The sequence below is a fragment of the Nannobrachium achirus genome, assembly GCF_963921795.1.
Source record: "Nannobrachium achirus genome assembly, chromosome: 20".
In the NCBI taxonomy this organism is placed as follows: Eukaryota; Metazoa; Chordata; class Actinopteri; order Myctophiformes; family Myctophidae; genus Nannobrachium; species Nannobrachium achirus.
Genome location: NC_137827.1, coordinates 43,774,236 through 43,800,310, shown reverse-complemented (window position 1 = coordinate 43,800,310; position 26,075 = coordinate 43,774,236). Strand labels below are relative to the sequence as shown.

At 42.0% G+C, this 26,075-nt stretch overlaps 1 protein-coding gene across 1 annotated transcript in view; it reads right to left on the bottom strand.

The window, feature by feature from the left end:
- Positions 1-249: 249 nt before the first annotated feature.
- scfd1 (sec1 family domain containing 1) overlaps positions 250-26,075 on the bottom strand; it is a 72,044-nt gene continuing 46,218 nt past the window's right edge. The window contains exons 17-25 of the mRNA XM_080750749.1: positions 23,031-23,110; positions 22,375-22,437; positions 20,921-20,996; positions 16,437-16,490; positions 11,917-11,969; positions 9,550-9,583; positions 8,758-8,823; positions 7,943-8,011; positions 250-636 (exon numbers count right to left, since the gene is read on the bottom strand). Coding sequence (XP_080606875.1) covers positions 613-636; positions 7,943-8,011; positions 8,758-8,823; positions 9,550-9,583; positions 11,917-11,969; positions 16,437-16,490; positions 20,921-20,996; positions 22,375-22,437; positions 23,031-23,110 — 519 coding nt within the window. The 3' untranslated portion in view covers positions 250-612. The remainder of the gene's footprint in view (positions 637-7,942; positions 8,012-8,757; positions 8,824-9,549; positions 9,584-11,916; positions 11,970-16,436; positions 16,491-20,920; positions 20,997-22,374; positions 22,438-23,030; positions 23,111-26,075) is intronic.

The following is a 26,075-nucleotide window of genomic DNA, read 5'->3' as shown; positions in this document are numbered from 1 at the left end:
GTCATGCGATCGATACCATTAAAAGTATCGATGACGATACCCAACCCTACCTATGGCACCACTCACACCCAGCTGACCGACACACAGAACACACAGGCTTCTAAACATGTTGGTTGGCACAATATCACTCAGAATAGATAGTGTTTGCGGTTACAGTATTACATTTTATTTTACAGTATTACACTTCAAGTACAACTGTTGGTTTGTTAACCTTATGACATTGTGTCACTTAAAAACATTGTTTGCCCTGCAAATCATCCCATTTGTTAAAGACCACAGTTTATCAGATTATCATGATGCGATCAGTGTTCCTGTTGTCTGCAACTGTTAGTATTGTTTATTAGTCGTATTATTAGTATCTCTTATTACATTACTTCAATATAAATTATGAAAACCGAAGAGGTTTGAAAAACAGAGATCGCAGAGGGCAGTTAAACTGTTAAACTTTATTGGTAATTAACAGGACAATGTTAAGTCAGTTCATGATAAACATTATATAAAATACAATGGAATAGAGTTTGAAGTTTGTCATTTTAACCAGAGAGAGAAAGAGAGAGATGGGAAGACACAGAAAAAGAGTGGGAGAGTTCACATGTTGTCTTGCTGCTGCGTTCACTTTTGGCCCAACTGCGACAGCTGGAGAGAGAGAGAGAGAGAGAGAGAGAGAGAGAGAGAGAGAGAGAGAGAGAGAGAGAGAGAAGGAGAGAGAGAGAGAGAGAGAGAGAGAGAGAGAGAGAGAGAGAGAGAGAGAGAGAGAGAGAAAGACAGAGAGAGTTAGACGACGCATTGTAAGCTTGTCGATTGGCTATGTTCTATAAAAATATATATTCAAAAATATATTATATTCAGCAAAAGCTTTCCCCACAATAAAGGAAAACAGAACATTCACTAGTATAGAGCCCTGAGGGACTCTGGTCAACCATATAGGGTTTAAAGGAATAGTTCACCCCCAAACTAACTTGTTTAGTCACCCCATGCAGATTTGAACTCGTATTTTTAGTTTTTGTCACATTCTCAACAAATGGGATGCCTAGCACGTCCACACACGTGACAACGATTCCCATCCATGGAGTGCTGCGGCCCCTGTTATCACGTTCAGAGACGTGTTAACTGGTTACCATGGTAACAGATAGCCCCCGAGTTGCCGCGGTGAGCGAAAAAAAAAAAAAAAAAGAAAACTCAGTTTCCCACGATGCCTCGTGGAATACAACATCTGCGGACTTCTGGCACCCATTGAATTGTAGCTGCAGAAACATGGATATATCTCCACTTCTTTTCCCATATCGCCCGTTTGGTCAAAACGGCCTGTTTTCTATGGACCATAACACCATAATAATTTGGGGGGTGAACTACTCCTTTAAGTGGTTAAGTACAGTAACAGTACATTAGGTCCCAGTAGACTCCTAAGATCTTTAACACCTGGCTGTCACTGGTGAAGAGAGAAGACTCTCGCTCTAGGGGACGACGCAATCGAATTGAAACCCAGATATTATGTGCCGAAGGCGCGCCGCGGTACATTTTCCGCCTCCTACGCATCGCCTGCTATTTCTTTCTCCTCTGACACGTTTTCTGTAGCCTGTGCCGTCAGGATTTAGTTCTGGGCGCTCGCTCATTTCTTAAAACAGCGAGCAGACACATCCTGCAGACTGTCTGTCCGCAGGCTGTTGCAGGGTTCCCACTTTATTTCACGAAACCCACACATATATCATTATTATACATTTAATACCGCGCTCATATTTGTTAATACCGCGTTATTGCACAATAGTATGTCTTGGATGATTGAGAAGATGGCGCTATAAATATCCTGAGTTGAGAGGAGACTATTAATTATCTCTGGCCAGTTAAAAAAGGAGGATACACAAAGAATTAGAGTCCAGGGGCCTGCAGTACGTCATCTCTCTCAGCTCATTGCCTCCGGGGCTTTCTTTCTTTCATCTGCAGTTTACCCAGGAAAACCGTTTGTTATTTCCCGTTACAGAGCACGTTTTAATCGAATAACTCCTCAATCAATCCACAGTCCTACAGTATCTGCCATAAGTGCCTCTTTGTTCCAGCCAGTCAAGACGCAAGCTTCTCCCTTTGGCGAAAGTCAGGCTTAGCTACTCTCAAACCAGCGTTGCTATTTTGAGAATGTTATTAAAGGTGGACATTTTCTAAACATATCTTTTCAGAAGTAGCGAAAGTAGCCAATCTACAATCTCACAAGAGATTGTGAGCTGGCAGATCGGCTATTTTCAGCAAAGAGAGGGGGAAAAGGAGGAGGGGACTAAATATAGGATATTTTTAAACGGGTTACGGTTCCGTTGCCGTTTTGGTGTCGTTATCGAAACATGTCCGCGACGCGTTGTTAGCTTGTAGATCGGCTATTTTCCGTGAGCTGCCCCATACGGCGGTCAGTCTGACAAGCTGATGTCATCGTATTCTCCGTACTGGTCCTTTTGCACAGCTGCGAACTCAATACGGAAACGAAAAGATCCAATTGCAGAGTCGTTTTCAAAAAAGTGTCGTACTGGGTCATAAATAGGCGTTTCTGTGTGTCAATATTGCTGTATCAGTAGTTTAGTTTAGCAGAATTCATCGGGTATTTCACTATTAATCATATGACAATGAATATATGGCAAATATATCCCAAATCTCTGAAATTATAAGATCAATCAAACACACTGAATAATGTAATTAACCACTTTCAACCTCAAGTCCCTATTTTGGGCAAGTCATTGTACAGTACGTTATGTTTCAAAAAGTGAAAATAACTGATTTACAAATTCACAGCATGAGATCTGTCGTATGACCAAGTACAGTAGTATATAAGGCTTAAACTCACTATTTGAGATTGGATATTTTTGAAGTATATAGGGTTTAAGTGGTTAGCACAGTGCATAGTAGCTCATTATGTGGATGCCTTGGGCTTGGACAGTTCACCATTTTTGCACAGACTTCATTTGTGGTAAGGCAGACATTCCAAGATTTCTTTATTAGATGTCAGAGACAGACGCCTTAATGCCTCTGCAGTCATTACTCACGTTGCGCACCTGCCCACAACCGAGCAGTTACTGGTCCAATATATTTGAGTTACATCCATATCTCAATTCACTAGACTTAAAACTCTTTTATAGTCAAAAGGATAACACTGCAAATTGCCAACTGGCATGCAGGTGGATTCTCCTAGACTGGAAATCACCGCTCCTCACCAAAGGCATCTCTGGCTCAATGATCTAGTGCTCTTTCTGTAACTAGAAGAAAATCTAATACACAATCAGAGAGGTCAAGAGAGGTATTTGTGCCAGCGTCTATTGGAATGTGCTGTAAGTTTAAAGAGGTGGTGCCATGATTTTCCCCCCTCTAAAACATGATTATCAGGTATTATGATTATACTAGGAGGAAGATTATTTACAAAAAGGTATACAGAAAGAGTTGAAATTGGGGTTTTATGTGGCCACACCCCCAGTTCATTAAGTATGCATGGATGTCATGGTGGGTGGTGACCCAGCTGAAGTTAGCCACACCCCACAGTGTTAGGTGAATGGTAATTAGGGGAGGAGTTGATTCTGTGATGTAATCATATCTGTGTTTTTTAACTGACACTTTTGACCACAAGGTGGCAGCCTCCAAGAGAAAACAAACAAATACCAACAGAATACATAATTGCTCATAAAAACCACACCAGGGGGTCTAATGAAGTACTGTCAACCTCCTAGACACATGAAAACCAGAAAAAGTACAAAACTATGGCACCACCTCTTTAAAGTGGTTGTTCAGTAACTGAGTCCTGCCCATCTCTTTAAAGGGATAAGAAACCCCGCCTCTTTATTTGTTTTATGGGATTTCAGAACATGAAAAGAAATCTGAAATGTAGGCGTGGTTATCTGCTGTTGTGGGGGGAAGGGGGCGGAGTAATGCGTGCACATCAATGTGTTAGAACTATCAGAGAGACGCAGTGGGGCACTTGGTGCAGTTTCCATTTCGGAAACAATTTTTAAAACCAGCCATTGGAGGTGTAAAAAGTATAAAGATTCGGCAACTCCATGTTCTATAAGCAGTTAAAATGTGCAAGTATTTTACAAAGAAGCTGTCTGAGCTTTTATCCATGGACACACTTTCTCCAGCTCTGGACTGTTTACCACGGAACCGAAGAAGAAGGGACGTTAAGCTATCGCCGATAGCTATTTTCTGTGTAGTGTGTGTGTGTGTGTGTGCGTCATGACAGTGCGCGCACACACACACAACGTCCACACACGAAAAATAGCAGATCTACAAGCTCACAACGCGTCGCGAAAGTGACGCGTTGTGAGCTTGTATATCAGCTACGTAGCCGAGCTAATAGCCGTAGCAGCAGCAGCTTCTCATGTAAACACGTTGGTTTCGGCTCTACGGCTATTTAGCTCGGCTACATAGCTACGTAGCTGATATACAAAGCGACGCGTTGTGAGCTTATAGATCTGCTATCTTTCGTGTGTGGACGTTGTGTGTGTGTGTGTGCGCGCACTGTCACGACGCACGCACACACGCACACGCACACACACACACACACACACACACACACACACACTACACAGAAAATAGCTATCGGCGATAGCTTAGCGTCCGTTCTTCTTCGGTTCCGTGGTAAACAGTCCAGAGCTGGAGAAAGTGTGTCCATGGATAAAAGCTCAGACAGCTTCTTTGTAAAATACTTGCACATTTTAACTGGTTATAGAACATGGAGTTACCGAATCTAATCAACAAGTGCCCCACTGCAACAACCCTATTACAGTCTATGCTCTGAACAACACAACGAGACGCCACAACGAGGGCAGAATGAAACCACGCCCCCCCTTGATACAACTCTATATTAAACAAACGTTAATATTACTTAGATATGCCTATGTCACATTGCACAATAGAACAGTGTGAGCTAATATTTAATGAGTGGCGCAAAATATTTCTTTTCGACCTAGAAACTGGAAGTACACAGAAATAGCTACAGAGACAGCAGAAAGCTCTGAATCCCCAAGCCTATGGGCAAATTGAACCATATCACTGCTCCCTATCACAAGTGACTCATTGATATAATATATATTTATAGAAAAAGTGATTTTCTGTTTCATGGCCCTTTAATGAACTGAAAATATATTTTCAGGTGGGTTGCCAATTTCAGCCAATCAGGAAAGAGTACCCATTTATCAGCTTCAATTGGATAGTGCTCCAGTTCCAATTGTGGCTGCTCATTTCTTTGTGTCATTACCTTTCCACTGGTATATCCTGTATCCTGTATGAGTTCTCGCTCCTGATTGGATAAATAAATAAAGAGCTGGAGCGACAACTATAGCAATGATTACAACCTGAATATAGAGCTATTTAACACTTATTTTAACAAAAGAAAATCACGTACCGCACCTTCAATAAATCAAACACAAACTACTGCGAGAGTTGTGAGATATGTTTAACTATTTTCAGATTTCAATTACATATGAACTGAAAGCTTACAACAGTTTTACAATGTTTTCAGGCCAAGGACCCCTTAGTTGAGAGCGATGAAGCAGGGACCCCCATAACCTGTTCATAGATTCCATATAGTTTCATTGTTTGACAGCACAATCATCTGCATATTTTGGATTCATGTCAATTTGTGTTTTCAGATATTTAACCACTGGAACTGTCAATACTTAATACATTTGACCTCACTATGTACTTTTTCCCCTCTACACCAAAGCTCTTTGCCGAAAATAGCTTGTAGATCTGCTATTTTTGGCTAAAGTTCTCAGAATATGGGGAATACTAGGGTTCAAGTGGTTAATATAAAAAAGGAGAAAAAAAAACGTTCTATCACTCAAAGATTTGGAGGACCCCCTGTAGTAACTCTGAGTGCCCCCTAGGGGTCCCGGACCCCCTGTTGAAGACCCCTGGCTTACAACATGCACAATCTGTTAAAAAAAACAACAACAAAAAAGACAAAGAAATGTCATAGCCTGTAAACCTCTGAATAAAAAGGACAATGCTAATTTTCCAGGACATTTGGACTAGTTTGCCATTTACCAACGACTGCATAAATAAATTCCAGATTTTCCGGGATGTGTGGGAACCCTGTGTTGCCTTTCATACAGTGAAGTGAGGTTACTCAAAGCGTACCGACCTTGTGTTATAGACTGTGAGGTCACATGGAGAGGTAGGTCCACGCGGACACTAAATAAACGGACATCCGCTCAAGATCCGCTAAGGTCTGTGGGGACCGTGCAGATGTTGTTGTTGGTTATTTTGAAAAGCACAATTTGCACATACCTGGAATTTGTCCTCTGTATTTAATTTACCCAGCCCAACTTATTAAGAGCAGATGCCCAGCTCATACTTTTTTTTCTTCTTTTTTTTGGTGACTTGATGAATTGAGTGAGTTGTTATTTAAACTTCTAGTACGCTTAGTTCCAGTACTCAATTTGAAACTGGACCGCATGTACTGTATCACTATCGCCATGCCAATGTCCTGTTTACAAAGTCCCCATAACGTTCCATGGATGTGTTATCGTTCATGATTTCGTTTTTTCCTATGGGCAAAGGTAATGCTTTTCATCCTGTGTACGTGCAACGTTTCAAGAAATCACTTTAAAACAAGGCAGATACTGTGACACGCACCGTTCGGTACCGTCCATGCGTTTGGACAGCAACTTCCTTGTTTTTGCAGGCAGTCACAGGGATAATTATAGAAATTATTCTTGGTAGTGAAATTGTTATTAAAAGCATTTTAACTGGGATATGTCTGTGATGTTCATGTTGCTGTATTTGGTAAAAAGCAATAAGCCACACAAGGCCATGGAACAGCTGAGAGGGTAGGAAGTAGGGCTGTCACGATTGTGACATTTTACATGACGATTAATTGTCACTAAAATAACTGCGATTAACGATTTAATTGTGTTTTTGTCTTTGACAATTACATTTCTGTTTGGCTTTTAGGCTTTGAGTTTGAAGATGCACATGGTAGATATGACACATAACCTAAATATAAAAAGAAATTACTGACATATTTGACAACTTTATACTTAAAAAATAACATCGATAGTGGAAATAGCCGACCTACAAGCTCACAGCGCGTCGCATCGCGACACGTTGTGAGCTTGTAGATCTGCTATTTCCACTATTTTTTTTACTTTAAAAAAATATCGGAACATTTTTCAACATGGAAAAGATTATGACGATTATGAAAAAGAATCACGATTATGTCAAACAATTGCGATTAGACGATTATGTAATAATTGTGACAGCCCTAGTAGGAAGCACTCTAGCCTGTGACGTCCTTCACTACATCTATCCATGGTAAACTACAGCAGTTCTCTTCCCGCGATTGAGTTCTCACAGTAACATCCGGTGTCAAGTTATCCATTGGTAACTCACTGCGTGAACAAATGTTACATTTGTGCACTCTCAGAGACAAATGAACACAGTATTTTACAGCGTACTCACACAGCCCCCACGCAGCATGTAGAACCTCTCGTGTAATCTCCGCCTACTTACAGTACACGTCTAAGGACATCTACATTCAATGCAGGGTCTAGAACAGCCGAGGAAAGCTACGCTAACAAACCCGATTATCAAGGACCACCCTAAAGTACAGTATTTGCATTGGATCTGCGTTCCATTTCTATTTTTTTAAAACACCAAATTGTTTCCACCCAGTTTAAGCTCCTACGTGGAATTTAGATGACACCAAAAGCATTATAAATAGCATTATAAATGTTGGCGGAGATCACCGATTGTGTGGCTATGCGAGACTACAAAGGACGTATCCAATGTAATTTTGTTTGTCTCATGTTGTATTTCATGTGTGTCTACTAAACAGGAAAGGGCTGAATGGTTTTGTCTGTTTATTGACAGACAGAGGACTGTTAAGGTTTGACCTGTGTGTGTGTGTGTGTGTGTGTGTGTGTGTGTGTGTGTGTGTGTGTGTGTGTGTGAGAGAGACGTGTGTTCTCACCTGTTTGATGAACTGAGATGCATTGAACAGTTCACTGCAGCCGTACAGCACCTTCTTACCCTGTTTAGACTGGAGACACAGAGAGGCAGAGAAACAGAGACAGAGGCAAATAGAGAGAGAGTTTGAAAACATGACCAACGACAAAAAACTCCCATACCTACTGGGAGAAATACAACAGATTTGTGAACTGCTGCAATAAAAGAAGGCTAGAGAATGGAATACAACCACCCTAAGGACTACAGACCATTGAGTGAAATCTAGGGGGCGGCATAGCTCAGGGGTAGAGAAACCGTTATTAGAGCACGAAGGGTTCCCAGTTCGAATCCGGGCTCCCCCTGAGTTAATGTCAAAGAATCCTTGAGCAAGACTCTGAACCCCTAGTTGCTCCCGGTGAGTAGGTTGGTGCCTTGCATGGTTTCCTCCGCCACCGGTCTATAAATGTGTGCGTGAATGGGTGAATGTAATGCACAATCTATGTAAAGCGCCTTGGATAAAAGCGCTATATAAATACACCATTTGCCATTTAGACCTACTGCACATACCTTTAAATGCATTTTAGCTCGGTTTACACAATGCTGTCCCCTTTTTCAACTGTTTTTATTATATGTTGACACTTGCTTTGGCAATGTAAAGGTACGTTTTCTCATGCCAATAAAGCTCCTTTGAATTGAGAGAGAGAGAGAGAGTGTGTGTGTGTGTGTGTGTGTGTTCTTATGCCAATAAAGCTCCTTTGAATTGAGAGCGAGAGAGTGTGTGTGTGTGTGTGTGTGTGTGTGTGTGCGTGCGTGCGTGCGTGCGTGCGTGCGCGTGGGTACCTTAGTATAGTCCACCAGGTTTTGGTACTCTATGTAGTTTCCTCCGCCTACAACGAACACTATTGCCTGGACAAACAGACAAACAAACAATCACACCCCCACAGAGGTTATTATTATGTGACGGATCTCACTATTTCCATAGATAATGCATTGGTGACTTCGGTTCCCACTGCTAGAAACCTTGGGGTGGTCCTGGACAGCCAGCTGTCATTCAGGGCACACATTGCATCAGTCACCCGGTCCTGTAGGTTCACACTCCATAACATCCGTAAAATCAGACCCTTCCTCACCCAGGAGTCAGCCCAGCTACTCATCCAGACATCTGTCATATGACTATTGTAACTCTCTCCTCACTGGCCTCCCAGCATGTGCACATAAACCTCTCCAACTGATCCAAAATGCTGCGGCACGACTGGTCTTCACTAGCCCAAAATTCTCACATGTCTCCCCCCTTCTCCGCTCCCTCCACTGGCTCCCGGTTGCGGCCCCGCACTGAATACAAAACACTGATGCGGACCTTCAAAGCAGCCAATAGTTTCATTGTTTGACAGCACAATCATCAGTGTATTTTGGATTCATGTCAATTTGTGTTTTCAGATATTTAACCACTGGAACCGTCAATACTTAATAAATTTGACCTTTCACTGACATATTATCTTGCTTATTATAGTGATGTTTATTACCTGTTATTGTAAATCGCTTTGGATTAAAAGCATCTGTAAATGCCTAAACCGTAAACTGTAAACACTTCCTGTACTGTACGTGTGTTAGAAGATACAAGTCACATCTCACCTCCTGAAATGGATTCTTATTCCTGGGGATGGAGCTGAGGAAGACAATGAATGATGAGGAGAGGAGGAGGAGGAGGAGAGGGAGATGAGAGGAGAGAGAGCATAGAGTAAGAGGGAAAGAAGGGCCAGAGGGAGAAAAGGAGAGAGGAGAGGAGGAAAGGGGACAAGAAAGAGAGAAAATACAAGAGATTATGATTCGTCACATTTCAGTTTTTGCTGAGCATCAACATGACTCAGCAGCTCTCCAGTGTGAGCGCGCGCACGCACGCTTATTTTTTATGTGCCCTGTGTGTGTTTGGGGTTAACCATAGCATGACTTCATATTCATAAAAATTAAACACTGGAGTTCAGATCGCGAGCCTTGGTCATTAGTTGTATGTAGCACAACTGACGTCAGTGCTTGAACGCCGCGCATAAAGCCATCCATCTCGTAACGGACAGCACCTACCAGGTGAACAGTGTCCAAAATAAATAGTTAAATAGTCCGTCTTAGTGGAAACTAAGGTTTTCCACGGCCTTGTGGTTTTCCTGGATGTCCCTTTATCAGCTACAGTTTCAGAGCAAAGACTTTGTTTATTTTATAAAGCCAAGCCTAATGGCTTGGCAAAACCGAAACTTAACTGAGGTTTATATGTAGAATACAAAGCATTCTTTCCTGCTCCACGAACCACTTGTTTTGAAGTTAACAGTTACGCATTCTTTTATACGTGAATTCAACAGGATGAAGTTAATTCGGCCTTGCAGGTCTGGACAGAGCAGTGGCTCTCAACCTTTTCTGGATCAGGGACCACTTGAAAATCTCAAAGCGTTCGTGGCCCATCCATCTGACCACTTAACACAGCAGACTGAAGGCCGTGTGCACTTTCAGGTCAATCAGTCGATTTTGTTCTGGCTTAGATCAAAGGAAAGAACACAGTATTGTATTCCTATTCATCGGTATCACACTCTTCACAGTCACGATTATGTAATAATTGTGACAGGCCTACGTGCTTCCAATATTCAAATCAAGCACTTGTAGAACAAATATGTTAAATCCAGCCGGAGAACTGGTGACCTGAACAGAATGAGCACGTTGACGCTGCTAGGGCAAGCAGATATTCTTTTCTGCTGATACAGTAGATGGTATTCTCCTCATTATTCCTGGACGCCCCCAAGACAAAGAAACTAACTTGGGGTGACAGGACCGTGCCGCCCCCTCCGTATGGAACTCACTCTTAGCTCACATCAAAGCTGCCGCCACCCTCGGCACGTTTAAAACCACCACACTCAAAACCCACCCATTTCAGACTTGCATTCCCTACGTAATTATAATCCCTCTTTTCTACCTTTTATTTCTGTAGATCCTTTTTTGTGTGTTCTTAGTTTTTAAACCTTTTAACTAATAAAGTTGTTTTAAAAATTCTGTTTCTGTAAAGCAACTTTGAGTATTTAGAAAAGCACTGTATAAATGACCAGTAAGACGCCCTAAGGTCACGCTGAAACAACAGAGACACAATCCATATATGGGCATTCCCAGATATAGAATTAACACACTTGGTGCCAAACACGAGTTTCCCGAGTTTGGGCCGTATATGTCCCTGTGCAAAACACGAGTTTCCCGAGTTGGTGTTTTCATTTATTTTTTTGCTCTCCCTACTCTCCGTACTTCCGGTTTCGGCATGATCACAAAGTGCATGTTTGACTCCCAGAACAGCTCTATCTTTCAAACATGGCAGCCATGTTTGTTTACATTTGAAGAAAACACTATAGCCTCTATCTTTTGAATGCCTGAACGGATTTTTTGTTTGAAAGCTGTGAATGGCCTGCACACGTGTGGTGCATCCATGCATGACCCGTGCAGATCGTGCACATTAAAAGCGTGCACATTAAAAGGTAATGTTCTGGCAATTGAAGACATTAGTCGATTTTAATTCTTGGCAGCAAGCAGGTTAATATTAATGACATCAGGGATCTCCATATATGGGCATAAAAGCGACATTTACAAGACTGTTGACTCGCATTGCGACAACCCCACTGGTTACCATGAGACTGACACAATAATTATGTTCATATACAGTATGTATGGGCATTCCCAGATATGGGCTTAATATTGATGATATCAGGGATCTCCATATATGGGTTGCCGTGACGCGCTGTGACGAGTCATACTTGCACATGAATTCTGTCTTGGCCATATATGGAGCGTGACGCACGGACGGACGGACATAATCAGCAGGTGTTCATACTCTATTCATTGAGCATCCATATTTATCCATTGTCCCAGTGTGTCCCAAATCGTGAAACCAACAGGAAGTCGGAGAGATTATTTAATCACGTATAACGATGAAACTTGTGTGTGTGTGTGTGTGTGTATATGTGTGTGTGTTACCTCTCACTGCCTCTCAGCATCTTGGGGTCAAAGTAGCGATAGTCATCGGTCTCCTGAGACACACACACAAACGCAAACACACACACACACACACACACAAACACAAACAGTTTAAATCCCAGGCCACTGACAGCTCCGTCCTGGGTAATGTTCACGTGAACGCTGATGACATGAAGTATGTTGGCATTTTCAGCTGATGATGTTGTTGTTGGGTCAGAGACGCGTCCAAATTCACTCTGGACCGACTTTAGACGGTTTTTGAAACCGACCCACGAAAAAATGAAATTTAATACGAGAAATATGTTAACTACAGTAGCACGTTAGGAATGTACCGATTGCACATGAATCAATGTTTATTCTGGGCTCCGTCTTCAATCCACACATCCACCCCGGCCACTTATCTCTGTCTCTCTGTGAGCCTGTGTGATCTGCCATCAGGCCATTCATCACAACATCAGCAGACACAGAACAGTAAGCTCAACAGGTGTGTGTGTGTGTGTGTGTGTGTGTGTGTGTGTGAGTGAGAGAGAGAGAGAGAGAGAGAATGCTGAGTTGTTTCTCTCTCAGCAGACTCACTGGTCTACTCACTCTGATGCCAGAAATCTCACTCACTCACACTCACACTCACACTCACACACACACACACACACACACACACACACACACACACACACACACACACACACACACACACACGTAATATCACCACTGTTTGCCACTCTGTCTGTCTGTCTGTCTGTCTGTCTGTCTGTCTCTCTCTCTCTCTGTGTCTGTCTGTCTGTCTGTCTGTCTCTCACATTCTACAAGACTCTTAACCACTTAAACCTCATCATCCTTATTATGAAAATAGCCGATTGACAAGCTCACAACGCGTCGCTGTGAGCTTGTCAATCGGCCATTTGCAGCAAAAGCATTCACCACAATAACAGAAGACTCTAGTATAGAGCCCTGAGGGACTCCGGTCGACCTTATGGGGTTTAGTGATGGGCAGTAGCGAGCTACAAGTAGCGACGCTACATAGCTTAACTACATTTGTCAGTAGCGTCACGGTAGCGTCACGGTAGCGCAGCTCCTTTTGAACCAGCGTAGCTGTAGCGTAGCGTAGCTATTTTTAGACTCCAGTAGTGACGTAGCGTGCAACAAACGCTACACGTTACCATCCCGGCGAAATTTGACTGCTAAATAAAGTTTGTGAGGAAAATAATTCCCAACAGATCCCCAAACATGTTGTTCTGCACAGCGCTGCTTTCACTTCATTTCAACGAACCTCCTCTGTGTTGAGAAGCGACAGCGACTGAAGCGAGACACTTCACCCTGCAACTAGAGGGATTTATGGCTCTTTGAAGTGAGACCGAGCCAAGGATCTGTCTCACTATGCGCTCTCTACTTCGCACTCTCTACTGCGCGAACCGGATCCCATCGTTCACTTCAAAGAACCGTTCAAAAGATTCGATTTGTTCGCGAACGTCCCACCTCTGCCTGCAACGTGTTCAGGGAACGTCTGAGAACAACTGACATACAAGCTCACATCGCGTTGCAAATGCCAACATTGTGAGCTTGTAGATCTCCGGGGGCGGAGTATAAATCAGGCTTCAGCCAGAGATGGACAGTAGGCTACTCGACCCAAGTACTTGAGTAAGAGTACAGAGTACTCCTGGTCACACTCCAATCCACAGTAAACTCAGTCAAAATGTTACAAGTAAGAGTAAAAAAAAGTAGGCCTACTTGCTTTTAAATAAACGTATGTATTCAAGAGTGCATACCGGTACATGCTTTTAAAAATAAGCTACTTGAAGTACAAATAAAAGTAAAAGTACTCAAGTACATTTACTCAGTTACTGTCCACCGCTGGCTGCAGCATATCAGCTGTTTCGACAGCACACAAGTCAGTGCCCTCTTCTGTCCACAGCTAACTAATGACAGTGAAGTGGCAATTTAAGGACCTTTTAGACATTTTTAATACCTAAAAAAATATAAATAAAAGACCAAAACTGCATCAAAACAAGTTATCATCTATAAAAACATTGGCCAAATTGACTATAGTAAAAGAGGCACAAATTGTGAAAATGGCAGATCTACAAGCTCCAAACGCCTTGTATTACGAGGCGTTGTGAGCTTGTAGATCTGCTATTTTCACAATATTTATCGGTGGAACAGAGTGAAACTAAATATAATGCCTCAACTCCTAATTCCAATTGATTGTCAGGGTGGGGTCCCCAGTTCAAAAAGGATTTTTGGGGGGGTCACAGCCTGAAAAGGTACACATTTAATTTGAAAAGTAAATTAAAGGATGACACAAAAAGCCAGACATAAGGGCTTGTTTCCAGTTTTATAATAATCAATCGAACTGAGCATTTTTTGCCTGCCTATTTGTTTGGTGGAAAGTTATACTTGATCATGCAGTTGTTAAAAAAAAAAAAAAAAAGTAGCTTTGTTGTAGTTAGCTACTTTTGCCGTGTAGCTTGTAGCTTGCTTTGCTACATTTTCTGTGGGTAGCTTTGTTGTAGCTTAAGCTATATTTCATCAAGAGTAGCTTGTAGCTTAGCTTACTACATTTTCCAAGTAGCTTGCCCATCACTGGGTTTAACCCATTCAGAAGGGGTACACATTATTGTGTATCATTATTTTATGCTTTAACTATTGAAAAATAGCAGATATGCAAGCTCATATGCAAGCTGCAAGCTTGTATATCTGCTATTTTTCTCTGGTTAAAGCATTCAATAATTCTAGGCCTAAATGGGTTAAGTGGTTATGGACAATACAGTACGTACAGTCCGGAGAGTCAGGACATCCTGGAGGTGCACGGGTTCCAAGGAAAAGTTCCGAGACCGCCTTTCCTGAAACTCGGAACGACGTCAATTTGCGGTTATAACACCCCCCACCCCCCTTTTCTGAGGAAAATTTCGAGTTAGCTTTGATAAAAAAAAAGAAAAAAGGGTTTTCTAATTTAAAATTTTTATCCCACAATTTTATAACCCATTTTTTCCACCCAGTGCCAATACTGACTAGCCTGCCATAGTGTGTGTCTGGATCTGTGTGTGTGTGTGTGTGTGTGTGTGTGTGTGTGTGTGTGTGTGTGTGTGTGTGTGTGTTGTGTATGTATCAGAGACAGAACACATGCCGACACATGTGACCAAAAGTGTGTATGAGGATGTCAACAGTTTTGGGGTCATTGTGTCTTTATCCAACAGTAAGAGCAGCCAATCATAACACCCGCACCCACACCCACAATTTCGAGTTAGCTTTGATAAAAAAAAAAAAAAGAAAAAAAAAGAAAAAAAGAAAAAAGTGTTTTCTAATTTAAAATTTTATCCCACGATTTTATAACCCATTTTTTTACACCCAGTGCCAATTGCCTACGTAATACTGGTCTCTGCTCTCTCTCTGCCGCGCCTGGGGAGACGGACTGACCTCATGCTTCCTTCAGTGCATGAGGAGTCCAAGTTGCGATTTACAATATTATCGTGATGGTCAAAACATTCCCAACATCCATTATCCGGCACCTGGGGTAGAACATTTACCACAAAATAGCAGATCTGCAAGCTCACAATGCGTCGCAACGAGATGCGTTGTGAGCTTGTAGATCAGCTATTTTGGGGCAAAGAGATTTGGTCGAGAGTGAAAAAAAGACTGTATCAAGTACATTCATTCCAGGTCTGTTTGAGCAATTATAGAGGGTTTAAATGGTACCGGATATGCAGCTCGGCAAATAAAAGGTCCCAAGGTATAACAGAGTACAATTTCAGGATAAATTTAAATCTCCACGATACGAATATCGTGAGTGTTTTGTATCACGATAAACGATAATAACGATTATGGTCCCATCCCTATATTTGATGCGATCCAAGATTTCTCTATGGGATTTTCAATAGAAAAAATAAAATAAAAATAAAATAAAAAAATCACTCTGCGACCCAGGGGGATAGTGCCCTCTAGTGGCAGTGATGTCAGACTTTGGTTCTCTATCCACCTGTTTCCACGAGAATTTACTGTAGCATTATCTGACACTTCCGGAGAACAGCAGACATACAAGCTCACGTCGCGTCGCAGATGCAACCGTTGTGAGCTTATAGTTCACACTCGGCTGCGGCGCCGGAAGCTGCCGCACACCTTCTGCGCAATGCACGATGGGACGTTGGAAAGTTGTGGATAAAATGTTTTTTCTGTCTTCCTCTCTCACTTCAACACTTTCTCCTTCACTCTCTCTCTCTCCCACGTGTCCTCTCACTCTCACTCTGTCTCTCACTCTCTCCGCAAGTACAAAAGCGTCTTTGTGTTTCTGAAACTCCAGAAGCTGAGAAGAGACAAAAACGCAAAACTCTAAATACTGACTAGCCTGCCATAGTGTGTCTGGATCTGTGTGGGTGTGTGTGTGTGTATCAGAGACAGAACACATGCCGACACATGTGACCAAAAGTGTGTATAAGGATGTCAACAGTTTTAGGGTCATTGTGTTTTTATCCAACAGTAAGAGCAGCCAATCATAGCACCCGCACCCACACCCACACCCAAACACTTACAGGATTTGACTTCATCTCCATCAGGTTGTCCAGGATTCGTGTGACCGGGAGGTTCTGCGAAAACAAACCAAGAGAATGAATTAGAACAGATCAGGGATCAGCTACTGCTGTTCTGTGTGTTCACTGTCTTATGGTTTAACCCAGGGGTCTTCAACAGGGGGTCCGGGACCCCTAGGGGGTCCTCAGAGTTACTACAGGGGGGCCTCCAAATCTTTGTGTGATAGAAACCTTTTTCCTCCTTTTTTATATTAACCACTTGAACCCTAGCGTTCATATCCTGAAAACCTTAGCCAAAAATAGCGGATCTACAAGCTCACAGCTTGTAGATCCGCTATTTTTGGCAAAGGTTTGGTGTAGAGGGGAAAAAGAGCAAAGTGAAAGGTCAAGTTTATTAAAGGGGAAGACCACCCATTTTCAATATTGAAATATGTCATTAATATACCTTAGAGGTATATTAATGACATAATGTGTGATGTCATCAAGTTGTAATTTACAATACAAACCCCAAAATCAATCCTCCAGTTCTAGGCAACACAGAAGGGGGGGGAACTTTTTTTCTATTTCCACACAACTCCTCTAAGGTATATTAATGACATATTTCAATATTGAAAATGGGTGGTCTTCCCCTTTAAGTATTGACGGTTCGAGTGATTAAATATCTGAAAACACAAACTGACATGAATCCAAAATACACTGTCAAACAATGAAACTATATGGAATCTATGATAAGGTTGTGCTTCATCTCTCTCTCAACTAAGGGGTCCTTGGCTTGAAAACATTGAAGACCCCTGGTTTAACCACTTGAACCCCAGCATCCATATTCTGGGTGGGGGACATTTTGCAGATCTACAAGCTCGGCTATTTTTAAGAGATGTGGTTTGTTACAGTTTGTTGCTGTATTACAGAAAACCTGTGTCCACATTCTAACATTTGGTGTTTTTTTCCCCGTAAATTAACGCCCTACCTGCTCATACTACAGCGTTGGGATGGGACGATAAGCGATATTAACGTTTATCGTGATAAAAAACACTCACGATAATCGTATCGTGGAGTTTAATTTATCGTGATATCGTCCACCGTCATGCACTAGGATCAATTCACCTTTTATTTGCAGAGCTGCATATGCGGTACCATTTAAACCCTCTATTGGTAAAACATACTTATAATAGATATAATTGATACCGTCTTTTTTCACTCTCTATCAAAATGTATTGCCAAAAAATAGCCGATCTACAAGCTCACAACGCGTCGCGTTGCGACACGTTGTGAGCTTGTTGATCTGCTATTTTTTGGCAAATGTTCCGCCCCAGCATAATGGATTTTGATTATCGTGATAATATCGTATATCGCGATTTCTTTTGTCACAATAATCGTGATATGACATTTTAGTATCGTTCCATCCTTAACTACAGCGTCACACAAAAGCATCAACAGTAGCAGATCCACAAGCTCCAAACTTGGGTTTGCGTTTGGAGCTTGTCGATTTGCTACAGTACTTTTGCAGTTTTTTTCCCCTGGTTTCCACCAGACAGAAACGACTCGGACCTGTTTTTGTTTTACTAAGAACAGAGGGCAAGCCAATAAGCCAGCCTTAACCCATTTAGGCCTAGAAATTATTGAATGCTTTAACCAGTGAAAAATAGCAGATATACAAGCTCACAGCGCGGCACCGAGTGCCGCGCTGCGAGCTTGTAGATCTGCTATTTTAGAAAAAAAGTTGTGAAAATGTGTGCAAATCTTTGAATAGATGTATTTTCAAAGCGAACGTTTGTAACTCAAATTTTGCTTCTGGGTGGTCCCTGGAACTAGATAATTTGAGATGGGGGTCCGTGGCCAAATAAATATCATTTTGGGGGTCCTTCACATGAAAAGGTTTGAGCACCACTGACATAGTAGTCTCTCAAGAACAGACTAACTGAGCTCCAGTTAAGTGAAAAGGACCTTTTCTTTGACGATGGCTGGCCAGATTACTGACATAGAAACATAGGTTTTCAAAAAACCTTAGAAGGATTCTAAAGACACTTATAGAATCGTGTCAAAATTCTAATTTTCACGATTTAAAAAAAAAATAGCAGATCTACAAGCTTGCAGCGCGGCACTCGGTGCCGCGCTGTGAGCTTGTAGATCTGCTATTTTTCAATAGTTAAAGCATAAAATAATGAAACACAAAATGTGTACCCGTTCTGAATGGGTTAACCACCCTAACACCCATGCCTATTATTGATGGGTTCCTAGTAGCAGGCTGGCTTGTTGACTTGTTCCCACTAACAGACTGGCTTGCTGACTGGCATCCAGCAGGATCACCAGTCACACTGAAACAGAGACCAGTGTTGTCATGTTTTGGCACAGGGTTCTGTCTCTGATTCAGCCTAATATTGATATAACAGACACATTGCAGCTCTCTCTCTGTGTGTGTCTGTGTGTGTGTGTGTGTGTGTGTGTGTGTGTGTGTGTGTGTGGGTGTGTGCGCGTCAGGCATGCCAAATCATTATAAATGAGTTTAGCCCTTGCCCTAAGAGCTGTCTGTGTGTATGTGTGTGTGAGCAATGCCAAATCATCATAGGCCGGTTTACACCTTGCCCTATGAGCTGTACTGTATGTGTCCGACCGTGTGTGTGTGTGTGTGTGTGTGTGTGTGTGTGTGTCTGCGTGAGTAACAGACATGCCAAATCATTATTAACTCTCAAAGACCTGGAACGTGCCCGAGTCGCGTTAGATTTTAACCTCCTTAACCATTATTTTATGCTTTAACTATTGAAGAATAGCAGATCTACAAGCTTGCTTTAAGATCTGCTATTTTTGAAAAATTGTGAAAATGTGTGCAAGTCTTTGACTATCTTTGACCCGATCTTTGACCCGACTTCTAAATCCTTCCTCTAAATCAGTGGTTCTCAAACGTTTTCATGTCAAGAACCCCCAAAATTACATTTATTTGGCCGCGGACCCCGCGGATCTCAAAATATGCTGTTCCAGGGACCCCCCCAGAAGCAGAGATTTGAGTTACAAAAGTTTGCTTTGAAAAATATATATTGAAAAACATTTTCACGATTTTTCAAAAATAGCAGATCTACAAGCTCGCAGCGCGGCACTCGGTGCCGCGCTGTGAGCTTGTATATCTGCTATTCTTCAATAGTTAAAGCATTCAATAATTCTAGGACTAAACGGGTTAATGGGTTTAGACTTTGCCCTATGACATGTATACGTGTGCATGTGCGCGCACGCGCGCGTGTGAGAGACAGGCATGTCAAATAATTATAAATGAATTCTGGGAGACTTCTTTAAACTTTAAATCCTCTCCTCCTCCTCTCTGGGTGTTCACGGTGACATTCCAGGGACTGTTATTCCTTCTGCACACATTAGAGATGCTTGGTTTAACCTCAGGCTCTCAACGAAGCGTGACGGAAACCAGGGGGATTTCATCGTTAACCACTTGAACCCCAGCATGTCTGTTCCGCCAGAAATAGACCTGGTCTTCAAGCAAACTCAAGTCTGTTTGACTGAGACTAGAGGGATTTTGCAGGGGTCTTCAACAGGGGGTCCTCGGAATTACTACAGGGGGTCCTCAAAGTCTTTGTGTGATAGAAACTTTTTTTTCTCCTTTTTTTTATATTAACCACTTGAACCCTAACGTCCGTATTCTGAGAACTGTAGCCAAAAATGGCAGATCTACAAGCTCACAACGCCTCGTGCTGCGAGGCGTTGAGAGCTTGTAGATCGTCTATTTTCGGCAAAGAGCTTTGGTGTAGAGGGGAAAAAGAGCAGACTAATGTACAGAGTGAAAGGTCAAGTTTATTAAGTGTTGACTGTTCAAGTGGTTAAATATCTGAGAACACAAATTGACATGAATCCAAACTACACTGATGACCATGAAACTATATGGAATCTATGAAAAAGGTTGTGGGGGTCCCTGCTTCATCTGTCTCTCAACTAAGGGGTCCTTGGGCTGAAAACGTTGAAGACCCCTGGATTAGAGGAAGTCGAGTCCCGCTGCTACCAATTAGGACGGCCAATCGACCGCCGTCTGATTGGCCGCCAATGAGGTGTGTTACCAGGAAGTAAACAATGATCCTTTAATGGGAAGAATGTAATAATACACAGTAATACACAGTACAATCTATGTGCTGATTTAACCATTTATCCATTTGCAACTCAGAAGTGTTAAGGGTCGATTTGGTTACATTTGTAGACTCTCCCGAGTTACATTCAGACTGCTATTATGCAATGTGTATACATGTTTCTCCTTGATCTCCTTCTCTCTGCCCCCCACCCCCCTTTCTGTTTCTTTCCTGGAAAATGAAAACATAATGATGGAACTTTCATCTTGCTACTAATTTCACCCACTGATTTACAGCTCTTGAACTGCTAACATGAAAGCTTAATGCATAAGCAAGAGTTTCACCTCACTTTTACCTGCTTTTGTGTTAAAGTTGATTGATTGACTGATAATTAATAATTGTTTAATAATTCAGATGAGTGTTACTCACAAGCTGTTTGAGAACCAGGTTCTTTACTCCCTCCATCACAAACTGGGAACCAGAATTCATCACTCTAGAAAACAGACTGGAAGAAGACAGACACTTGTGTTAAATGTATGCTCTGGTCGCACAACTGTCATTAAAATGTTTTATTTTCTTAGTACAAAATGTGGTTATGAATATGATACAGTGCAGCACAACAAAAAATACAGATACATAATCAGTCCAAGATATTACAGACATAAACATAAAAATGAATAAATTAAAGTAGGAACCCCTTCACATCTTCGTATAAGAGTCATATACATTAGAAAACTATCCCATATCTCTTTCATTTTCCCCATTGCGTTCACTCTGTATTCACTGTATTCATGTGATGACCTTTTGATCATTTCCTCGTTCCACTCTTTTAACCCAGGCGTTCTTAGAACTTTCCAGTTCCTCAGCAGAGTTCTGTCTGCTGTGACAAGTCCAACCTTTACTATTGTGAATGCTTTTTTTTATTTAGACCAGGGACCACTGTCCTGTCTCCTAAAAGACAGAGCAGTGGCAGTGGGGGTAGGGTGAGTCCCACCCATTTCGATAGATATTCAAGGATTTTACACCAGAAAGGGTGCACCATGCGACATTCCCAAACCATATGGATATATGTGCCAGCTTCTTCTTTGCATTTCCAACATATATTGCTCTCTGAAATTCCCATTTTCTGTAATCTAGTCGGTGTGTAGTAATATCTATGAATTATTGTGACCGAAGGTCGCAGTATACCATGAGAAATGTTGCAGCTTATCCGTACAGGAAGTGTCCGTACAGTAAGTGATGTCACCTCATCAATGTCTCTGTGACATCCCTTTTATGCCCATACATGAAGATCCCTGATGTCATCAATATATATCACTGGCCAGATGGCAAAGGCATGGCCCATATCTGTGTGGCTGGTTCAGATAGGGATCTATTATTATTAATAAAAAGGATAAGATAAAATAAAAAGTCCATATATGGTCATTCCCAGAAACAAAATCCCTCTTATGCCCATATATGGAGATCCCCAGGCATCAAACCCAGGCCATAACTTGCCAAGGCCCTGCTTGGCTTTACTAATTAACATACGTTTTATGCCCATATATGGAGAGCCCTGTCCCAATGTCACCAATATTAAGGACATTTCTGGGAATGCCCATATATGGGCATGTTTTGACATAACATTGTTGACTATCATGCAGAGGTCTCCATATATGGGTAACTGGTCCGATATACATCACTGGCCATATGTCGCCCTGAGGCGTCTTACAAGTTACAAGGATTTTCACCAGCATCAAAAGTACAGGCAAACATGTTTAACGCATATCTTTGCGTCTGGAAATCGCTGGCACAAAACCTTTTCAGAGGGGGTCCACAGCCAAATACATATCGGTTTGGGGGGTCCTTGGGGAAAGTTTGAGAACCGCATATCCCAGACTTACCCCATGGGTTTGACTCCACTGGTTCCGTAGTTAGCTGGAGTGGTGGCCATCTTGGTGAAGGCTCTGGAAACAACACACCACACATGAATCATTCAATACAGTTTGTCAACCTTGTTTGGTTGTGATCTTCTCATTTCATGACTTGCGTTGTTTAACCCATTGACTGCTCTATCATGAGTTTCCCCGAGTTATTCCCGAGGCGAGTTGTTATGGACCACCACGGCCTGAGTTTCCCGAGTTGGGTCCGAAATTGCATTTCTTTTACTTTCTACTATCTACTAGGCATGATCGCGATCGCAAAAATGCATGTTTGACCCCCAGACCAACTCCATCTTTCAAACATGGCAGCCATGTTTGTTTCCATGAATGCCTGAACGGATTTCCAAGCAGATGTTTTTGTTTGCAAGTTGTGAACGGCACGCACACACGCGGTGCATGTCCGGGCATGATCCGTGCACGTTAAAAACAAAATCATGGCAGTTCAGCCTGAAAGTAGACATTTTTTAAGGGCTACAAATGAGTTTAGGATGCATTAGTCAAATATAAAAATAGAGACACATCAATGAAATTCATGAAGTGAAAGAGCAATAAGATGTAAGCCTGAATTACTAGTTATCTGACTAAGTGCTCAACTGACTCTCACTGATCTTACTTACTTCCACTGTTTGACGTAGTTAAGAGGTGAGAGGTCACATCCAGCATCCAGCAGAACCTTCTTATACTGCTCCAAGTCAGACTGGGGAACACACACACACACACACACACACACACACACACACACACACACACACACACACACACACACACACACACACACACACACACACACACAGTAAGCAGGAGCGTCACAAGGGGGGGAAAAGTGGGACTGAGTTACTAGGGCCCAAGGCGGAGGGGCCTTAATTATTTTATATACTTGAGCTATTGAAAAATAGCAGATATACAAGCTCACAGTGCGGCACTGAGTGCCGCGCTGCGAGCTTGTAGATCTGCTATTTTTGAAAAGTCATGAAAATGCAAATATTTGAATATTATGTATGCAAACATTTGTAACTCAAATCTTGCTTCTGGGGGGTCCCTGGAACTAAATATTTTGAGATGGGGGTCTGTGGCCTTCACATGAAAAAGTTTGAGAAAAAAAAAATCATGATTTTTCAAAGATAGCAGATCTACAAGCTCGCAGCTGTGAGCTTGTATATCTGCTATTTTTCAATAGTTAAAGCACAAAATAATTGCCTAATAATTCGTCCCCAGTCTAAATGGGTTAAACCCCCTCCCCCCTATGAAGAACATTCATGGGGGGCCCGCAGTGAATCCTTGTACCCAGGGCCCAGAGTTTGGAGCGACACCCCTGCCACACAGTAAGTAAAGAGGGATGATGATGAAGAGCCGGGGTAATCCCTGGGTAATGCCTCTCCCTGGAGGAGACAAGAGATGGATGAAGGAGGAATGAAAGGAGAGCAGCTCATTTCCTGGGCGGACCCATGAGTCACAGAGTTAAGGCCCTGCCCACTGCAAGGTAACATCAGCCCAGCAGCACAGATCATCTCAGAATGGGTGCACATTATTGTGTATCATTATTGTATGCTTTAACTATTGAAAAATAGCAGATATATGTATATCTGCTATTTTTGAAAATCGTGAAAATGTGTCTTTTGAATCCTTCTAAGGGTTTTTTTTTTTTGAAAAAAAATATGTTTCTGAGTCAGGAATCTGGCCAGCCATGGTCAAAGAAAAGGTCCTTTTTCACTTAACTCGAGCTCGGTTGGTCTATTCTTGAGAGACTACAATGTCAGTGGTTCTCAAACCTTTTCATGTGAAGGACCCCCAAAATGATATGTATTTGGCCACGGACCCCCATCTCAAAATATTTAGTTCCAGGGACCCCCCCAGAAGCAAAATTACAAAATTACAAACGTTTGCTTTAAAAATACATAATATTCAAAGATTTGCACACATTTTCACGACTTTTTCAAAAAATAGCAGATCTACAAGCTCGCAGCGCGGCACTCGGTGCCGCGCTGTGAGCTTGTATATCTGCTCTTTTTCACTAGTTAAAGCATTCAATAATTCTAGGCCTAAATGAGTTAAAGGCCCACTTCACCTCTGGGACAACCAGATCTTATTTTATTGTTGTTCGGGACACGATCAACAGTTATTTTGTTGTGTTCAATCTGTGTTTTGAGATATTTTAGTATTTTAGCATGTCTAGTGATGCCTTTTGCAGCATATGATGCAGCATGATGCATCATATGATGCAAAATGCTGAAATACTTAAACATCTCAAAACACAGATTGAACACAAAAAATAACTCAGGGTTCTGTTGATCGCATCCCAAAACAACAATAAAATAAGATCTGGATGTCCCAGAGGTGAAGTGGGCCTTTAAGTCTGACCAGTCTGACCTTCACCGAAACCGGGAGAGCGACTGTCTAGCTTTCCACTAAGCTTCCTCTTGAAGCCTAGGAAGCTATAGGATCCGAGCCACATGCCAGTGGGACCTTATGTCGTTTTGGGTCCAAAAACAGAGAAGAACGTGCAAGGCAAGCTCTCTCACATACTGGTCGTCATTGTTCAACATATTTTAACAGATGGGAGAGCCGTGAAGCAATATATGTCCATTCAATTGGGAACACCGAGACCGACCTCACGTTTACTGTGAAATACGTACGCACGCGCGCGCGCGCACACACGCACACACACACACACACACACACACACACACACACACACACACACACACACACACACACACACACACACACACACACACACACACACACACACACACACACACACACACACACACACACACACACACACACACACACACACCACTGTTAACCAAGTTTGTCTCAGAAACACACTGGGTCTGATGCTAAAACTGACTTAACATGGAACTATTGTCATATCAAACTCTTTAGTTGTATGTCGATGGCTCAATATTCAACTTTTAACACTACTACATACACAAAAAGTATATATCTAGCCTCATCAATCTTGTTTTGTCTTGATTGCATCTATGGCTCTTGGAAGGGAGTACATTCTATTTGTAACATTATACCTAATTGTATGTAATGTTTTATTGACTTGTTATCTGATCAGATGATTACACCTGAACTTTTATTCTCTCAGCCAATCAGCGGGTTAGATTTTATCCATATAAGTATATGGCCATTTCCTGAAGATCCAGACGTGATCAAAACGTTTATCCAGTACTTGTATAAACCATGGGAGCAAAATTTATTATTATTATTTCTTTCCTTTGAGTTGATTTTTCTGTTTGTCCAACGGCGGGTTGCTAGAGTGGATGTGCGGGCTCTACTTTATGTCTCTTATTTTAAAGGAGTAGTTCACCCCAACATGACTTTTTTTCTATTGATTACTCATGCCATGGAGAGTAGAGTTCAATAATATTTTTTGGTTTTTGTCACATTCCTAAGACAAAAATGTGATTCTTAGCTCCTAAGACAAAATTTTATGTCTACCCGGGACCCAAACTAGTGAAAATAATCTCACAACGATCTACTGCTCACAATGCGTTGTGAACTTGTAGATCTTTTATTTTCACTAATTGTTATTTTTTTTTTTAAGATTTGTTTTTTGGGCTTTTTTATGCCTTTATTGATTGGACAGTAGACTGACAGGAAATGGGGGGAGAGATTGGGGAGTGACGCGCGGCAAAGGTCGTCCCGATCGG